The sequence below is a fragment of the Phoca vitulina genome, unplaced genomic scaffold, assembly GCF_004348235.1.
Source record: "Phoca vitulina isolate PV1807 unplaced genomic scaffold, GSC_HSeal_1.0 scaffold53, whole genome shotgun sequence".
NCBI lineage: Eukaryota > Metazoa > Chordata > Mammalia > Carnivora > Phocidae > Phoca > Phoca vitulina.
In genome coordinates, this window is record NW_022589756.1 from 372500 (window position 1) to 392754 (window position 20255).

A 20255-nucleotide genomic window follows, 5' to 3' on the forward strand; every position below is an offset into this window, starting at 1 on the left:
GCCATTTGCAACGACTTGGATGGAACTGAAGGGTGTTATGGGCTGAGTGAAATAAGTCAATCAGAGAAAGACGTGTATCATATGAACTCACCTGTATGAGGAATTCTTAATCTCAGGAAACAAACTGAGGGTTGCTGGAGTGGTGGAGGTAGGAGGGATGGGGTGGCTGGGTGATAGACATTGGGGAGGGTATATGCTATGGTGAGCGTTGTGAATTGTGCAAGACTGTTGAATCACAGATCTGTACCTTTGAAACAAATAATACAATATAAGTTAAAAAAAATTAGAAGATAGCAGGAGGGGAAGAATGAAGGGGGGGAAATTGGAGGGGAAGACGAATCATGAGAGACGATGGTCTCTGAAAAACAAACTGAGGGTTCTAGAGGCGAGGGGGTGGAAGGATGGGTTAGCCTGGTGATGGGTATTAAAGAGGGCACATTCTGCATGGAGCACTAGGAGTTATACACAAAGAAGGAATCATGGAACACTACATCAAAAACTAATGATGTAATGTATGGTGATTAACGTAACAATAAAAAATTAAAAAAAAAAAACAAGAAAACCTCAATGAGATACCACCTCACACCAGTCAGAATGGCTAAAATAACAAGGCAGGAAATGACAGATGTTGGCGAGGGTGCAGAGAAGGGGGAACCCTCCTACACTGTTGGTGGGAGTGCAAGCTGGTGCAGCCACTCTGGAAAACATTATGGAGGTTCCTCAAAAAGTTGAAAATAAAGCTACCCTATGACCCAGCAATTGCACTACTGGGTATTTACCCCAAAGATACAAATGTAGTGATCTGAAGGGGTATGTGCACCCCAATGTTTATAGCAGCAATGTCAATAGCCAAACTATGGAAAGAGCCAAGATGTTCATGGACAGATGAATGGATAAAGAAGAAGTGGTATATATATACAATGGAATATTATGCAGCCATCAAAAAAAAAAAAACAACCAATGAAATCTTGCTATTTGCAATGATGTGGATAGAGCTAGAGGGTATTATACTAAGCGAAATAAGTCAATCAGAGAAAGACAAGTATCATATGATCTCACTGATATGAGGAATTATTAATCTCAGGAAACAAACTGAGGGTTGCTGGAGTGGTGGGGGGTTGGAGGGATGGGGTGGCTGGATAATGGACACTGGGGCGGGTATGTGCTATGGTGAGTGCTGTGAATTGTATAAGACTGATGAATCACAGACCTGTATCTCTGAAACCAATAATACATTACATATTAAAAAAACAAAAAGAAGATAGTAGGAAAGGAAAAATGAAGGATGAGAAATCGGAGGGGGATACGAACCATGAGAGACTATGGACTCTGAGAAACAAACTGAGGATTTTAGAGGGGAGGGGGGTGGGGGGATGGGGTAACCCAATGATAGGTATTAAGGATGGCATGTATTGCATGAAGCACTGGGTGTTATAAGCAAACAATGAATCATGGAACACTACATCAAAAACTAATGATGTACTGTATGGTGACTAACATAACATAATAAAATAAAATTTTAAAAAAAAAAAGCCATAGGAAGGGCTGGGATCACCTCTGGAACATCAGATAGAGAAGAATAGAGATCCAAGGTCTGAGCGTTCATGGACTCCTACCTTTAAAAGTTATCAGGGAAGAGGAGATAATAAAGGTGATAAGAAGTAGCCAATGAAATAGTTGAGAAGGGATGGAATGAAAAAGAGGATGGAGGAGGAGGAGGAGGAGAACAACAACAGCAACAACAAGAGGAAGAAGTGGTGGAGGAGGAGGGTGAAGAGGAAGAGGGAGAGGAGGAGAAGGAGAAGTAATGGTGGTGGTGGTGGTAGTAGTAGTTTGGCCTCTGAAGGGGTTGGGATGCTTTAACTATAAAAAGAAGGCAGTGAATGTGGGTACAGATGCAAGAAAATGAGTATACTTAGTGAAGGGAATATATGAGTTCCCATCTCATTGCTTCTAATTTCTCAATGACTAGGAACTGAGAATGATGAAGGTAAAAGGATGAGGGTGTGGAAGAGGTTTGAATGGATAAGTATAAAATAGTCATTTCAGAAAGTGGGAAGGAGAACATAACTGGGGACTTAGAGAAAGATTGCTGGGCAATGTGAAAACCTACTTTAGATTTGTAGCCATAAATGTAGGGTGAGACCAATAGTCTCGCTGTGTGTTTTCCCACGGCCCCAAAGCGCTGCTCATGCATAGGCATGGAGTAGGCAACCAGATTGGCTTAACCAGAATCAATGCTGACAACCCCAGAGGGAGAGCAAGGCAAAGGAATTAACAATACTTTCAAAGGAGTAATATCATGATGGAATCCAAGCTGAGTAAATAAAAAAGTGAGGACATAAGAAGTGATGCAAATAGAAAAAGAATTGAGGCCAATGGATTGGTGACCTCCAAGTGACCAAAATTTGTTGATATGGGGATATTAGAATACCTGAGCAGGGAATATATGAGTTGATAATTGGACTGCTTAGAATTAAATTTCAGAGATGATAGAATTAATGCCAAGGTCAAAATTATATAAAGGTTAAGTTGGAAAGGAGAAAAAGATCATTGCAAAAGATTATTGCAAGAAAGTAGATTAAGGAAGAGGCCAAGATGTTGGTAGGGTTATCCACCTGGATATTGAAGCCACCAAAAGTGGTGACAGGAATAATGGAGAAAAGAATATGACCCAGGTGTTGACAATTTTAATGAATGAGAAGAAGTAACTAAGGGGTCAATAGGTGATTGCAATGAAGAGAGGTGGAGGGAGGGTATAATGTAATGACATAATCTTCAAGGGAGTTCGGGTCTTTGAAGGAGAATTAAGAAGAAATGATTCTGGGGTGCCTGGGTGGTTCAGTCGGTTAAGTGTCTGCCTTCGGCTTAGGTCATGATCCCAGCGTCCTTGGATCGAGCCCCAAGTCAGGGTCCCTGTGGGGAACCTGCTTCTCTCTCTCCCTCTACCCCTCCCCCTGCTCATGCTCACCCTCTCTCTCAAATAAATAAATAAAATCTTAAGAAGAAGAAGAAGAAAGAAGAAGAAGAAGAAGAAGAAGAAGAAGAAGAAGAAGAAGAAGAAGAAGGGGAAGGGGAAGGGGAAGGGGAAGGAGAAGAAGGAGAAGAAGAAGAAGAAATGATTCAGAAGCAGCAAAGGTGAGCAAAGTCTAGAGGAATGTGGATTTTCTCAAGACAGCTGGGAAACTGTTCTCAGGAAACGGCTCTCAGGGCAAGATGATGGAAGTATTTAGAGATGAGGCTGAGGACATGGGGACACTTGTCAATGACAGGAGGTTCTACAAGGCCCAGGACTTTTTGGAGGGGGAGATAGGAAATTGGGTTAGATTAAGAAATTTCTGAAATATGTGGATAATAATAATTCCTACCAGATAGGCTAGTTGTGAGCCTTAAATGAGATAATGTATGCCAACCATTTTGCACAGTGTCTGGCACAGAATAAGTGCCCTCTGAGCATCAGCCTTAACCGTTATTGTCATAACTGGTGAGTAACAGGGTCAGAACTTGAACCCAGGCCTTCTCCTTCAGATGGCTCTGGCATAAGGGACTGCACAGAATCAGCAGTGAGAGTTTCGTCAGGTCTCACTAGCCTCTCTATGCCTTTCTGTACCTACAGGAAATAGTGCTGCCTAATAGAAACTGTCATGATGATTACAATTAAACCTAAAGTCAACAATTCACCAGTTACTGGTTGATAGCTTGTTTGATTTTAATATTCTCTTCGATGGGGTGGAAGTGAAGCATATCTTAGTGTATTTGTCTATTTGTATAGGGCTGCAATAGGTTTCAAACTGTACCCATTTGTTTATGTTTAATTGCTTTTCAAAGTTCAGAACTATAACTACTCCACTGTTTACCTAACTACTCCACTGTTTACCACTGTTTACCTGATGAAAAGCACCTCTAGGAAGCTCACTATCCTCCTAGATACATCTCCTTACTATTGTTTTAAATGATGTGGAATTTCCTAAATGAGATTTTCCTCAACCAGTGTGACTTGTTCTTTAAAACCTGGGTATAGCTTGCATTTCAATAGCATTTTGTGCAAAATAGGTGTTCCAACCTATATGTCTATAGACAAACATGTATTTTTCACAGCATATCTTCCAAGGAACAGGGAATTACACATATCTGTGACTGTCAAAATAATTTCAACAAAAACAATGATGAAAATAGTAATTTTTATTTAAGTAGTATATCTATCCTGTATTCCATCCACTGTGCTAATCTCTTCATTTATTTATTTTTAAAGATTTTATTTATTTATTTGAGAGAGGGAGAGAGAGGTGGAAGGGAGGAGAAGAGGGAGAGGGACAAACAGACTTCAAGCTGAGCATGGAGCCCAACACAAGGCTTGATCTCAAGACCCTGACATCATGGCCTGAGCCGAAATCGAGGGTTGGATGCTCAACCAACTGAGCCACCCAGGTGCCCCTGTGTTAATCCCTTTAGAAAACATAGATGTATTTAATCCTGACAACAACCCTGAAAGCAACTCCATTTTTTCCAAATGAAAAAAAAAAAAGTGGTGTTTGAAGAGGTTAAATAATTCATCCAAGGTCACAAACAAGTAAGTGGTCAGGATTCAAACCCAGGTGGGCCTGTTTCCTACCCTAAGGAAGAGTACTGGGCACAAAATGGGTCACTTAGAGAGGACTCAGTCACAGACTACAAATCACTCTCAAACGTGCTGTCTCTTCTCCTCCAAATAATTTTGACAGGTTGTCTGCATTTAGTGCTATATTTTTCAGTGTGATCCCTGATACCATATCAACATCACCAGGAAACTTAAGAAAATGCAAGTTTGAGTCTATTGAATTTCTGGGTGGGGCCCAGCACTCTTAATTTTAAAAAGCTCACCAGGTGATGTGAGAGCTTTTGAAGCTAGACTTAGAGATGCAGATAGCATTGAGGAAACTTATAAAGGATGGTGGGAGACAAAGCCTTCTCAGTGTTCTTTATCTCCTGAGGGCTTTCTACTGCAGCCTTACCTGCATAAGGGACTGCATAGAGTCAGCCCAGTGAGTTTCTCTGGGTCTCACTAGCCTCTTGATGCCTTTCTGTACCTAAAGGATACAGTGCTGCCTAATAGAAATTGTCATGACAATTATAATTAAACCCAAAGTCAACAATTCACGTTACTGAAGGCTGGTTTGCTTTTAATATTCTCTCCTGTGTGCTGAAGAAGAGCTGGGGAGGAGCTGTTCTGAGCTGTGTTTGCCCACCTGCACCAAGAGCCTGAGCTGTCATAGCCTTGGGGCAGAGGATGCTTTTCTGCACAAAGCACCAACTAACTCAATTAATTGTCATGGTCAGAGGCATTTGCAGCCCAGAAAAATTCAATTTGAGGCTAGGAGTGCAGCTTGGAGCCTTGCTTGGAATTGTCCCCTTAAAAAATTAGATTTAGTGCTTTTCATTGTATGCTGAGCTGTATCAGGTCCTTATCAACTTCCCCTCTGGCCCTATAAGCCTCTCCTCCCTACAGGGACTGAATGGCACATAGCCTTCTCTGTTCCCTTTCCTCAGGCTTCCTGGGAAGGGCCAGAACCTCCTCTCTAAACTCAGATGAGTCACAAGGACATCTCTCCATGAAGCAGAGGAAGCTTCATGGCACCTTCATAAGCACCTTGTTTTGTTAGAGGTAAAAGGATAGATAAAGAGAAATCTAGGGGAAGGGGAGTTGAAGAGAGAAAAGTGTGGGTGGTAATGATGGTGCATATTAATATTCTATAGGTGCAAAGCATTTCCACATATTATGCCATTTATTTCTCAAATTATCCTTTGAACTAAACAGTATTCCAATGCCCATTTCAGAGATGAGTAAGTTGGTGCTCAGAAAATTGATGTGGTTTGCACAAGTTTAAATAGCCAATCAATGGAGCTGAAATGAAACCCTTGATCTTTTGACTAAAAATCATCAATCATTCTACCACATTGCTAGGTATGTTGTCACTCCATTGACCCTCTCAACCCCTCCCACCCTGCCCTTCTTGGGCTGCTTCTTGGAGGTGTTGCCTGCCCACTCAGTTTTGATTTACAGGTGTGGACAGAGAAGATAATTCTACAAAGGAAGCCCATTGTGTCTCTGTGACCCTGAAGACCTGGGCCTGATAGTGCATCTCAATTACCTGGGAAAGGGCCCATTGCATACACCTCTGCCCAAGCCCAAGTTGGGGAGCAAGGTCACTTACCTAACTGCCACTCAGGCGAGCGCATGGTCTGCATCATCCAGATGGGCAGTGTGGGCTCCAGCATGGCCACTCCCATGTTAGCAAAGCAGAGGGAGCCTGGAGAGAGAGTTCTGTGAGTCGCCAGGGCTACACAGAAGCCCAGACTCTCCCAGCCCAAAGAAAGGCATTTTCAGCTTACCTGCAGCCACCAGGATATAAGGGTCTTTGAGAAGTATAAGGAGAGGTGTCCCCCTGGCACTCTGAGAACATGGACAACAAAAAACTTCCATTTGTACAGTGTACATCTCTCCTATTGTCATAGAATCTGAAAATATGCAGACAGGACCTTAGAGATCATCTATGTCAGCTCCTTTACTGAAGAGACCAAACAACCGAATCAAAGGAGATAAAGTGACTTGCCCAATGTCACAGTCATCTGGCGGTGCACCTCCTGTGTGCAAGGCAAACACTGTGGTAGTCACAAAGAGTAGGACAACATATTCCAGACATGATTCCTGCTTTCAAATGATTATCTCAACTAGATGAGAGTGGGTAGTCAGCAAGGCCAGCAATGGACAATGGGTGTCTGGACTCTCGGTCTTGGGCCTCACCACTAGATCTTGCTGGCACTAATTGTTTGCCTTGGGAGAACCACGGGTAGAGTGCTGAATCCCAAAGGTGAGCACAAAGGTGATAACTCAGAAAGCTCCTCAAGCATTCTGGAGGCTTTATTCTGACCATTTTGAGCCATACTGGCAAGTCTAGCTGAAGGTGTCTGAACATCTAGATTAAAATGCAAGCCTAAGTGTTCAGTTCTGATTTCCCCCTCCCCTCAGAAAATATTTATTCCAATTAAACTCAATCACTCCGCCTTCCTCCCATGCATTCCAGCAGGTTATTTTTGCCTAAACTATGTTCATGGTTGGTTATTTTTGCCTAAACTACCTTCCTTCTCTCTACAGGTCCAACTCCTACCCATTCTTCAAAGTCAGTCTTAAATGGCTCCTTCTTTTCCACTGTATTCCCTGACTCAGTAGCTGAAACTTCTTCCTCTAACAAACTTCCTAATCTGTGGTGCTAACTACATTCTATCTGGTAATAGATTTAATAGTTTTGATATAATAACCCTCTCTGCATACTTACAGGGGTGGATTAAAATATTCAGAGATACTAAAGCTAAATATATAATTCAAAATACAGAGACAGATCTAAATCACAAAATACACATAAAGAAGTCCAATACGCCCTTTAGGCTAACAATTCCACTTCTAGGAATTTATTCTATAGATTACCTCCAATGTTATAAAAATGCATATACCTAAGGTTATTAATTGTAGCACTCTTTATAACTGCAAAATACTGGAAGGCAGAAAAATAAAAATTAAATTTTTTGAATATGTAGAACATATTCAATGTAGAACATTACCATCTAAGTCAAAACTATTCAGAAAGATATTAAAGGAAAATAATTTCTCCTTTCACAACAATTTTGGTACCAAATGTGGGGGCTTTCCCACCAAACAATTCTTCAGTTCTCTATGGGCACCAACTCAGTGTCTTATAATGTAATTCAATTCTGACACTGACTACTTGGAGTTAGCACAGACCCCACAGGTGAAGGGCTCAGTCCCACAAGACTGCCCCCTTTCAGATCCCAATTGCAAATAGTGGGTTCCCAGGTTACCCACACTTCTGTCTGACTTGGCTATAAAATCAAGGTTTTTAGATCAAACTTTCCCATATTTTCTGTACTTCCTTATCTTTCATTCTTTGTTGTTTGGTATGGATTTCCCAGAGCCATCTTTGGCTTGGAGTCAGACAAATACCAACTCTGATATTTAACCATGATAGAATGATAGTCTGTAAAGGTGCTCTTGGGGGGGAGAGATTATCTAAACAGCCTCTAAGGTCTTCTCTAGCTCTGAGGTGTTGTAACTACGAACATACAGGTCCCAATGTCATTGTCTCCTGGTTCTGAGTTTATATATATAATTTTTGTAATGTTTCTTTGATACTTCATAAGGCCCTTCCTCCATCTTTGTCCAACATCAGTCCAGACTCCCGCACCATCCCCAGTGCTATCCTAAATATGATACCATCTGGGAATCCAAGGATAGTTCTTACTTTCCTTGACTCCACTCCTCTTCACATTTCTTCTTATGGTTTGACAGGGATGATCTAGGGGTCTTAGCACATAGCCATTCTATATATCCCTTGGCAATGGAGCTTAGTGTCTACTTACTTCAGGAGAGACTTTGGAAGGCTGTAGGATACACAGCTGGAGTGCTAAGAAAGAAAGTGGGAGAGAAAGAGTTTATTTTGTCCACTGATTAGTTGGAGGCTCCAATAATAGCCACATTGATATTACCCTATCATGTACAGATCTAACTCCCTGAGTTTCTTCCTTCTTTCCTAAAATGGGGCAGTCCTTGATCTTTTAAGCATGTCAAGACTAACACCACAGCATAGTGCATTCCCAACCTGACTTAAGCTATCATCTGTCTGGTGACCTCTTATGGTGACTTACCTCCATCCAGTAGTGCCAGGAAGGCCAATATAAGGAAGGGTGAAGACTGCCCAACAAATACATACATCACACTTCCAAAAGGAGCTCCCACTGGAAAGGCAAAGCAGGCATGGATTTCAGAAGAAAGGACCAATTCCTAGTTGGTGTGACTTGTCCACATTTACCAATGAACCTCCATGTAAGGTTCTGGGGATTCAGGAATGAAGAAGTCCTGGTTCTCAGGAGCTCACTTTCTAGTAGAGAAAATGCGTGTGGTGGGGTTGGGGTAAGGGGACCCATATAATTAGAACATGGTGAAGAGTAGAGTTCAACAGTAAAGGTTCAATCTACAAGGTGCTGTGCAAACACAGTGCAACGAACTCAGGTGGCCACAAGGGCTTTGTCACGTGGGTAATATAGGTGGGGAAGAAGCATAAGTGAAGATCATTGATGTGCCATAAAAGAGAGTATGGTTGCAGTATGGAGGTTCCTCAAAAAGTTAAAAATACAGCTACCCTACAACCCAGCAATTGCACTACTAGGTATATATCCAAGGATATAAATGTAGTGATTCAAAGGGGCACATGCACCTCAATGTTTACAGCAGAAATGTCCACAATAGCCAAAATACGGAGAGAGCCGAGATGTCCAATGACAGATGAATGGATAAAGAAAATGGTGTATATATATATATATATATATATATATATATATATGTATATACACACACACACACAATGGAATATTAGCCATCAAAAAATGAAATCTTGCCATTTCCAATGACATGGATGGAACTAGAGGGTATTATGCTAAGTGAAATAAGTCATCCAGAGAAAGACAAATGCCATATGATTTCACTCATATGTGGAATTTAAGAAACAAAACAGATGAACATAGGTGAAGGGAAGGAAAAATAAAATAAGAGGAAAACAGAGAGGGAGGCAAACCATAAGAGACTCTTAACTATAGGGAACGAACTGAGGGTTGCTGGAGGGGAGGTGGGTGGGGGGATGGGGAAACTGGGTGATGGACATTAAGGAGGGCACTTGAAGTAAGGAGCACTGGGTGCTGTATGCAACTGATGAATCACTGAATTCTACCTCTGAAACTAATACTACACTATATGTTAATTAAACTGATTTTAAATAAAAAAAAATTTAAAAAGAGTGTGGTTGGATAACAAATAGAAGAAAATCAGTATTCAGTGTTCAGTCACTAAAATATGAGTATTTGGGAGAGGAAGAGTAGAGGTAGGGAATGTTGAGGCCAAATAGTCAAAGGCCCTGTATATCCAGATAAAGCATCTACTTGGTCTTGTGGGCAATGGAGAAACATGTTTTTTAGCAGGAGAGAAATACCACCAGCTCTGGGCATAGGAAGCTTCTTCTGGTGGCACCTTGGGGGAAGGAGGGAAGGCACAAGAGATTAGGCAGTAGGCTGGTTCCAACTGGGGTGTGATGAGGAACCGACCTTGAGGAAGTAGCTGTAGAGAATATTAATGGGCTTATCCATTTGGAAGTGAGAAGTGATAAAGGAGACCAGGATGTACCAAAGTTTTAGCGTGGGTGTTTGGGAAAATGGATATTAACAAAGAGCAGGATTTTTGTTCCCTCTTCTCCCTGGGTTGTGGTGGTGGGGGGTGAGTATGGACCAGGAAGAGACCTTTGGTGTTTTCTCCTCAACTAGCTTGTGAGCTCCTAGAGGGAAGAAACCATGTGTGAGGCTTCTTACCTATATCCCCTGTGTGCTAGCATTGTCCTTGGCATATAGTAAGTGTTCCATAAAATATGTGACTTGTTGGAATAGTCAATCAATCTATACGAGGGATGAACCTCAAAGAAAGTATGTTATTTTTTAGAGTTTGGGGTTTGAGTCTAGAAAATCTGAGTCTATATCCTGGCTCTGGCATTTTCTAGCTATGTAATCTTGGATGGTTACTTAACTTTTTTGGTCCTCATCTCTATAATGGAGACAATCATTCCTCCTTCATAGTGGTGTGAGGATTAAAAGAGATTTTGTCTGTGATGTATTTAGTACAAAATCTGACAAAGAGCTTCTCTCATTTTGAAAGCACTGGCCATGTGTGGAAGCAGAGGTGAGGCAGTGGCGGCTAACATGGGGATATTTGATCACTGGAAGAGACTAGGTTTCTTCCATTCCCAGGACCTCATGGGCTATTAAGCTTCTTTTTTTTTTTTTTTTTTTTAAAGATTTATTTTATTTATTTATTTGAGAGAGAGAATGAGATAGAGACAGAGAGAGCATGAGAGGGGGGAGCATCAGAGGGAGAAGCAGACTTCCTGCTGAGCAGGGAGCCCGATGTGGGACTCGATCCCGGGACTCCAGGATCATGACCTGAGCTGAAGGCAGTCGCTTAACCAACTGAGCCACCCAGGCGCCCCGGGCTATTAAGCTTCTTAACGGGAAAGAGATTTTGCCTTTCCTGGGAAAAATTTCAGAAGGACTCAAAACATGATTGGACAGAAAAGGAAAAGAAAATCCTCTCTTCCATGACCCTTAGGAACACTTGCCTCCTGGAGCCATCTTCGAAGAGTATGCAGTATCTTACCCTCTGAACCTAGATTTGGGACCAGGTGCCACTTACCCAGCACTCCCAAAGCCAGGCCCCCCAAGGCGATTCCCATGGCACGCCCTCTCTCATAGTCATCAGTGTAGACACTTGCCAGCATCCCAAGACCTGAAAGGAGAGTGACATATGGAGTTAGCATACAGGAGCCCTCTGTCTGCGTCTCTCACTGAATCCTTGGTCTATTAGTTCTTAGTCCTCTATCCTTATTATATCTTCAGGGATCATCTTACCTATGGTTGCAGTTTGAGGGGTTTTGTAAAACTTAGTCCATAGTATTTTACAAATACTGTCCCCACTGGTCCCCCAAACCCCCACATTGTTCACTCCTTCTGTTCACAATATTGTTGGAAGTGTGAAAGTCTCTGGGAAGGGTAATACAGAATACCACTGTCCATTGATAGAGCATTTCATTGCATTTTATCATTTCCTAACACATTTCCCTGAATGAATGGATGGATATGGAGTAGGTCAAAGGAAAATCTAACAGACACAATTCTATTCAATGGAGGTGCCCAAAGAAGAGGAAATTACAGAAGATGTGAAAGACAGCATGGGCTGGGCTCTCCTAGCATTTACTCATGTGTAAAATGGCATAAAATAGCTACTTCCTAGGATTATATTAAATATTGTATTTATTTGATGATACTTTGCAAAGTGATAGTGTTACTGGTAGTATTAGCATTACTTTTCTTATAAAATGTTAAGAGGGGGCAGAGAAAAGACCATAGGGGGCATTAAATAAAAAACTGGCTTACTTCATGGTTTTACCTTGGGCTTGCTTCGACCTGAACTGGCTGTATCTAAATATTATCAGAGGAAGTTACGTCAGGCTTAGGGATTTATAACACTGACAATAACTCTACAGTTATCTTGTTTTTGAATCATAATTTCTGCTCACTAGGATACTTTCCTATCTATTCATATAAATCTTATAGGGTCTGAGGGTAGTAAGAGATGGTAAGAGATGTATGTGTGTGTATGCGTGTGTGTGTGTGTGTGTGTGTGTGTAAGATGTCAGCATTACCTGCAACAGATGAAAATGAAGATCCAATGCCTTGAAGGGTTCGGGCCACAAACAGTAGGGTATAGGTACCAGAAAAAGCAAACACTGTGTATAGAGAATAGCAAGAATGTTCCAGTTAACAAATTGTCTTTGTTCCCTCACCACCAGAAAATGTGCCCATGATATTGTAGATATGAGCCACTATGTATATGTTTTAATAAAGGATGATCATTGCCCCCTATTTTTGGAGTTGTCTTTCTAATCTCCCACACCTTAATCAGGATTGCATTTTAATTGACATGAAGCTGAGAAACCACAGAAACACAAACCAATTCACCACACAGTGGATAGAAGCCTGCATTTTCATATTTCTGGCCCAAAGCTCAATATCCTGTCCACTGGAATCATGGCTGTCCAAAAAGTATAATGCCATTAGATCCTACTTCTCAATCCTTCATATTCAACACCCAGATTTAACTTTTGCCATTGTTGGGCTCCACTGGGTCATCTACAGTGAGGGAATAAAAGCTATGTGTAATTGAAGGACCATAGGTATTGGGTAGAAAATAGTATCTTGTGATCCAATCAGATATTATTTCCTCTTACCTTATGCTGGAAAATATTTTAACCAAAATCAAATCAGTGAATGTGTATTAAGTAATATCAAACATACAACTATTCTAGAAATGTGAAATAAAGAGAACATCCAGTTCATGCCCTTTAAGAGGTTCCATCTACTCAAGACTAGCATACACAAAACTGAGTACCAAACAGGAATATGTTATCAAAAACCAAATTACAGGGTGTTGGTGGTAAGCTTGGTAATTCCAGACATGTCTCACCTCCATTTCAAGACAATGCCATTAAAAGAAAGATTCCTCCCAAAGTATCTGAATCAGCAGAATTTGAATCCCTTTGCCCTTTCATTACAGATATATTTGGTTGTTTGATGTCTTACAATCTTTTTCCATTATTTCCTGATGTGATCACACTGTCTCCCAAACATGCATGTGCTTGGTCTCTCTTTGCTGAGTTTCCAATGCCTTCTCCTAGGCCTTCTGATTCCTAATCTGTTCAAGGTTAGCTATTCTTATGTCCTTTTTTTTTTTAAGTTTTTAAAAAAAGATTTTATTTATTTATTTATTTGACACAGAGAGAGAGCACAAGCAGGGGGAGCGGCAGGCAGAGGGAGAAGCAGGCTCCCGGATGAGCAGGGAGCCCAACACAGGACTCAATCCCAGGACCCTGGGATCATGACCTGAGCTGAAGGCAGATGCTTAACTGACTGAGCCACCCAGGCGCCCCATTCCTATCCTTTGCGAATGGAGTGACCAACTTGTCTCAGTTTGCCAAGGACTTTACATTCTGGGAGGACCCTGAATCCCAAAGGATAGTTGGTCATCCTATTTAGGAAAACCAAAACAATTTCTTTCTCACTTTACCCCCTAACGTGGGTTACCATTTCGCTCCTAATTACATTAAGCATGGGTCTCAGCTAGGGGCCCTTAATGGTGGTAAAGGGCATCAGCAACCTCTTTTTAGTATTTAAAAAACCCTAAAAAGATGCCCCATAAGATTCCCTAAAGACCAAACATTTGCTAGAATTAGGCCAATTCAGTACAGCAACACTGGTTATGGCATGGAAACAATAATTATTATTTAATTGCAGAGAATCAAGCAAGGCCCTTATGCTAGAGTTTGCGATACTCTAGCATTATCCTATTTTGCAGGGTGTTTGTTACATCTCCCCAGGCATGTATCATAAACTCCTAGGCTGGAACCATGTCATTTCATTCTTTATCTTCCCCCAGTGACTTTTGCCATCAAGACATAATATGTGCGCTCCATAAAGTTTTTTAGAGAAAATCATGAGTCTCATTTGGTGAAACAGAGAATCCTATTAGTTTTTAATTTATTATTTGGCATAGGCTGAGATTTTAGAAGTTCAATAAACATTTCTAACTTGAATTTCCTCATTTTCTTTGATTTCGCTAGAATTTTCACAAGTAAGCTCCAGTTCTCAGAACTTTACACATCAAGCTTCTGCTCTTTGCAACCTTCCAGCCTTGACTGCAACAAATTCCTGTTAAGCATTGGTTGATAAGAGCCAAGCTATATGCTGATAGGGAAGAAAACTTGAGGAGGAGCAATAGAAAAAGCAGAAAAGCAATAAAAAGTTGAAAAGAAAAACAGGAGGTTGGAGATATGTTATTGGGAGCAGAGTCAGCAGAAGCATCAGGGAGCCAACAATGGCTCCAGAAGCTGCCCTCTCCTTCAATTAACCTCCCACCCCACCCCACCCCCCATCATTCCTTCTTATTTTAATTCTCAGGGTCAATTTCCAGACATAATTTGTTTACTTACTGCTCTTATTCCATCTCTATTTTATTAGAACATTTATCTGATACTGGATAGACTGTCTTTCTCTTTCTTGTTTTTTTTTAGCAAATTTATTTCTCTAAGCTATAACCTTTAATGTCCTTACTTGAAGGCAGTAGACTTTTTGGTATTATCTAGTTACTATTGTTCAGTTTAGATTCTTTGCTGGTGGCTTTTTACCTTTGTGTATCAAATAATACAACCTCTTCCCAAAGATGGGATATTTGGACTAACCTCATTCAAGGGACTACTGATACACACACACAACAGCATATCTATCAAAACAAATGTTAACAATTTTCCCCAGCTGAAGGAAGCTAAAGTATCTGTTCTTCTATAGCAGAATATACAAATTCCAACTAGACTGATTTGCCACTACTGCTCTAATGCCCATATCTAAAACTGCAAAGGATTTCAATCAGTGTCATAGGCCATTTAGTCAGATGCCTAATTAGCTAACTTGACCCTACTCTCTGCATTGTAGCGCATGTGATAAAATCAAAGGTAATCAGTGAAAAAAATAAAAGAGGAAGCAAATTACTTACTAACTGTGGAGACAAACAGGATAACAAAGCCAGCAAACATGGGGATGTGATATCCAATTCTAAAAGAGAATTACAAAGAAAAAAGATACAGTCTCAATAGGCATCTATATACTTGGACCATATTTTTTCATGTAATTGGGAACAGAAATGCAGTTATTTGAGTACGTGGAAAAGCATGTCTCTGAATGCAAGTGTACAGATAGGATATGCCATATTGATGTGTACAAGTAAATGAACAAACATGCAAATTTACCCGTAGACCAGGGCCAAAATCCTCTTTTCCAGAAAGGATGGCCTAGTCAGAGTGTGTATCCCTTTGAAACATCAGGATAATCCCAAACACTGCTAATAAGCCAGTGCTCTAGACTGCAGTAGCTCTGCCTTGGAGCCATGTTCCAAGGCACCGAAATAACATCAGCAGTATACTTCTGATCACTGGTTCTTTTTTTGGTGTTCAATAGTCATTACATCACTAAGAAAATTTGAAACCTATGGCATTTCATCAATATCATGTTATCCTTTGGGTAACCAGCTTTCCAAACAGTTGATTGCCTGGAGACTGACAAGGGAGTTTTCCTACTTTTTCCCTTCTAACTACCTTTATGATACCTCAGCCTATCACCCTCTTACTCCTGAGCCAGTGAGTACTATGTAGAGAACTGCACCCATTGAGATACCTGTTGGTGAGAGGTCCCACAAAAGGGTTGACCAGAAGTTGCATCAAAGCCTTTGAAGCAAACAGAACCCCAACCCTCAAGTTCTCTTCCTCCAGAAACTCTGTGCCTTGCAAGCAGTTGTTTTGTTGTGCTGGGATGGCTCCAGTGACTGGAGGGGGAATGGTGCCAGCATTGTCATCTGTCCATGCTGTGCCACTGGGTGCACTTTCTTCAATAGCCATGGTGTTGTTATCAAAGAAGGAGAAGATGGTGGAAAAGGCAGGAGAAGTAAGGACATGCTGAGAAATTGTGGTGAGGCCAAGGTATAGAGGAGCGTTGATTTCTTTGAACTCTGTGGCATATAGGAAGTTGGGTATAATGGGCACTGAAAATCAAGAAGGACAAGTGATGAGAGCTAAGCACACTTTTTAACACTAACTGGTTCAGGGGCATTACTATGAGCTTTATATTCATGTTGAGGAAGGTGTCTAAGTGACATGATTTGAAGCCTACTAAAAGACTGTACCTGCCCAAATTATCCTATTAGATTAAGTACCTAAATTCCAACCCACATAGAGTTGGTCCTCATTACTCCTGAATTCTGTATTGGCCAATCACCTACTTGCTAACATTTAGTTGTAATCACAAAATCAACGCCCATGGAGTTTTCACAATTTTTCTTGGACATGCATGCAGAGAGTGGGGAAGATTTCAAGTTACCAGATGCTTACTTTCACAGCTGAGGTCGAAGAATGTAGGCTCTGTCTTATTGTTTCAGCTCTCATATAGGGATGGCAGAGCATGAAAATGGTAGGGGCAGGGAAGTATAGTGCAAGAAGCTCCAGCTCTGGGGTCAGTTGGACACAGGCTGAACCCCGACTTGGCACCTAAGGCAAGTTACATAACACTTCTGAACCTCATTTTCTATTTTGTGTTTTCTAAGCATAAAAAGAAAAATTTTCAAGTCCACTCACTGCTGAACTTTAGCAGGTGTATGCTACCTGCTGGGGCCCAGAGCAAACTAACCCCCAGCCTAAAGACACCCGAACATACCCACTACAGTAAGCAGCATGTTGTCCAGAAGCAGAGCAACAAACACCACCACCAGTACCAGCTTCCGTGACTCTCTCCCCTCCTTGAGCAACCGCTGAGGAGTGTCCAAAAACACCCTGGGCATGGTGATGGCTGGGCTGGGAGCGTCCTCTCCAGTTTCTTATGAAAGGTCCCGTTACAGCTATAGGTCTTCTGCAGCCTTTATAGAAGAGGGGAGAAATTCTGCCCAGACAAGTGAAACTCACTATTAAAATGAAAAGTGCAAGTCGTTGCAAATACTAGGATGGTATTTGAACCATTTCCTTGCCTGTGTCTCTGCTCACTTCCTATACATCTCAATAATTCTACCTGGTTCTCAGATTGCCTTCTAAGAAAGCATTGCTTACCAGCTTTTTATATCTGGAATTCTACCTAGCACATTAAGCAGATTCTAGCTCTGTTCACTTAGCTGTGTGTCTCAAATGCCTATCACTTCAATGGTTTATGTCAATATCTGAGGCCTACTTGTATTATTACTTGTTCAATCTTTTCCTCTAAATCCACTCTTTTTAAAAACCAAAATACTATTGTTTTTTAAAAAAATAAATGTGCCATACAAAACAAATTATGGTTCATGTGTATGCACCAATCCAAAATTATAGCTTATGGTCTGTACTACCCCCAAATATGTCATGTGCTACAAGTGTTACTTGTGCTGCCCACAGAGAAACACTGACCTAGACCAACACTGTCAGTTCACAGATAAGTGTGAAGACTCAGGAGGCTAGGAGATCTGTTTCATACAATTAGTATCAAACTGGACTGAAACTCCAAGCTTTTTAACTTGCAGGATTATAGTCCACCATCTTCCCTTGTTCTGTGGTACTTGAAGCACTTCTATGTTGTTTGAGCTATAAATCCCTGCCCAGTAAGGTGTGTTACTGTGTATAAATAAAATACTGTCATAATTAGTTCTCTACTTAGGATTTCATGTCATTAGTCAGCATTAAGTCACAGTATTTTGTTAAACTTCAGGTAATAGCAATTTCAGGGAAGAATTTTTTTGTGTGTGTGTATGGCTTCTGTTGTGATATCAACAATACCAATCATACACGTTTTAATATATATTGCTGTCATGAAATGCATCAGGCTCTAAAATTTATGTAACCTTTTATTCAGTAACTCTACTTCTAAGAACATATCTTAAGGAAAAGATCAGAAGTGTGGCCAAAGATTTATGTTTAAAATTACTAATTGCTGAATTATTTATATTAGTGAAAAAATCAAATATTTTAATGGTGGAATATAAACAGCTCTTAAATATCATTTTTTCAAATAATTTCAATGACTTAGAAATACCCAATATAATGTTAAGTTAAAAAGGATATTAAACTGTATTTGCAGCTTGACCTCAATTATATAAAAAATTATGTGTCTATTTTAAAAGATTAGAAAGATACACACTCAAGTGTCAGCTATTACAATCACTGATTTAAATTATTTTTTTTACTTTTCTGTAATTTCTAAATATTTTTTTAATTAACTACTTTCATAATTAACATACTTTACAAGAAGTAAATAATTTTAAATGATTATCACTGGAGTTCAATAGTGAGTCTTAAATGTTGGGAGTATCCCAAGCACTGAGCTACTCTGTTCTATTCTAAGACCAGAGCTGGGAGAAGAACATCATCCATACTATAGTTCTAAGTGACCAAGAGGTCCACACTGAACCAAATTCCCAGATAAGTTTTAACCAGAAAATGCATGCAATCATTTAAGATCTTTCATTTCTCTATGTAAATAAGGTGTTTCTAAATACAAATTTACCTAAGATACATAAGGAAAAAAAAAGAGACTAAAAAAAAAAAGGGGGATAGAAAACTGAAGATGTAAAATGGAATAAGTACTGTAAAGACAGATTGAAAAAACACAGCCAAACCAAACAAAACCAAACCAAGAATTTGCCAACCAGTCAGTAGTAAACTTTACCTTAGAGTCAAAATTCTCTGTTGAGAGACAAATTATAAGGAAGGATTAAATTGTGTCCAGGGAAAGAAACATCTTACCTTAGAGCCCATCTTATGTGAGGTACTCAGTGAGGTATTGGCAGCTGTTAGCAGTTCAGAAGGGACTCTGTTCTCTGAGTGGATGTTCTGATGGATTTATTGCCACCTGTTATCTGAGGATGTCATGTGTGCCCTTTGTCCACAAAGATTTAATTGGAACTTCCAACAGGTTTCATTCAGAGCCTTAGTTCCCTGCGTCAGAGGCAGGAAAGCAGGACTGGAGAGGATAAAGAGAGGGGGAAATTATCCTAAGCAAAGATAGACTGGGCTGTGCTGTTTTTCATCTGTGCTTATCTATCACTGAATTCATTAACTCTTGCCTAGGTCTGAATATAAATTGGCAGATAGAATGAAGCCAAAGTACAGTTCCTGTCCCTTGTTACTTAGTGAAAGAGACTCCATGTACCCCAATTGCTTTCCGGAAAGAAACAAATCTTAGAACATCCACCAGACCAAAACAAAAAATAAAAAAAATATATGCATGTTGTTCTCAAATCATAAAAATCCAACCTCTATTTCCTCTCTAAGGCATAGACTGTGCTGTGATATTTGCATCTCAATGCTAGCTGATTGCCTGGCATATAGTGGCCTCCTATAAGTACTTCTTGTATGGATGACTGAATTAATGGCTACAGGAGAGAGTGTGGCTCATTGCGGGGTCTTGGAGTACGGCTAGAGATCTGTATTTTTCTGACATTAAGAGTCATCAGTGGGGCAAAGAACATAAAAACAAGAGCAGCAGCAGAGGTTTCCAATTTATGGTCCCTCCTAACTGTTTTAAATAACTTGGGGACTTTCAATTTAGGGTCAGAAAAGAAGGAAAGAGTTTTAAAGGAAACCTGGAAAGAGAAATAAGGGGAAGAGGCAAGGACATTAAGGGAGCATATGAGTTCCCTGTTGCTGCTGGCTTTAATGGCTTAAATTTAATGGCTTAAAACAACACAAATTTATTATCTTAGAGATTTGGAGGTCAGAACTCCAAAATAGGTTGTATTGAGCTAAAAATCAAGGTGTTTGCAGAACTGCAATTCTTCTAGAGGTTCTAGGAAATAATCTGTTTCCTTGCCTTTTTTAGCTTCTAGAAGCAGCCTGTGTTTCTTGGCTTAATGCAGCTCCCTTCCACCTTCAAGTCAGCAGCAAAGCACTAACTCATTTAACACACACACACACACACACACTCTCTATCTCCCTAATTCTTAGCTTCCTATCTACTCCCTTTACTTATAAGAATTCATGTAATTGCATTAAGCCCATCCGGATGATCCAAAATAATCTCCTCCATCTCAAAATCCTGAACTTAATCAC

General features: G+C 40.4%; 1 protein-coding gene across 2 annotated transcripts in view; it reads right to left on the bottom strand.

Moving 5' to 3' along the window:
* The window catches only part of SLC18A1 (solute carrier family 18 member A1), a 29673-nt gene extending 12647 nt beyond the window's left edge, over positions 1 to 17026 (bottom strand). The window contains exons 1-9 of one of the 2 annotated variants that reach the window (XM_032389227.1): positions 16903 to 17026; positions 15871 to 16234; positions 15194 to 15252; positions 12291 to 12374; positions 11282 to 11374; positions 8698 to 8787; positions 8413 to 8456; positions 6370 to 6430; positions 6192 to 6287 (exon numbers count right to left, since the gene is read on the bottom strand). In XM_032389227.1, coding sequence (XP_032245118.1) covers positions 6192 to 6287; positions 6370 to 6430; positions 8413 to 8456; positions 8698 to 8787; positions 11282 to 11374; positions 12291 to 12374; positions 15194 to 15252; positions 15871 to 16234; positions 16903 to 17026 — 1015 coding nt within the window. The remainder of the gene's footprint in view (positions 1 to 6191; positions 6288 to 6369; positions 6431 to 8412; positions 8457 to 8697; positions 8788 to 11281; positions 11375 to 12290; positions 12375 to 15193; positions 15253 to 15870; positions 16235 to 16902) is intronic. The other variant, XM_032389228.1, reaches the window with a different exon arrangement.
* Positions 17027 to 20255: the final 3229 nt, after the last annotated feature.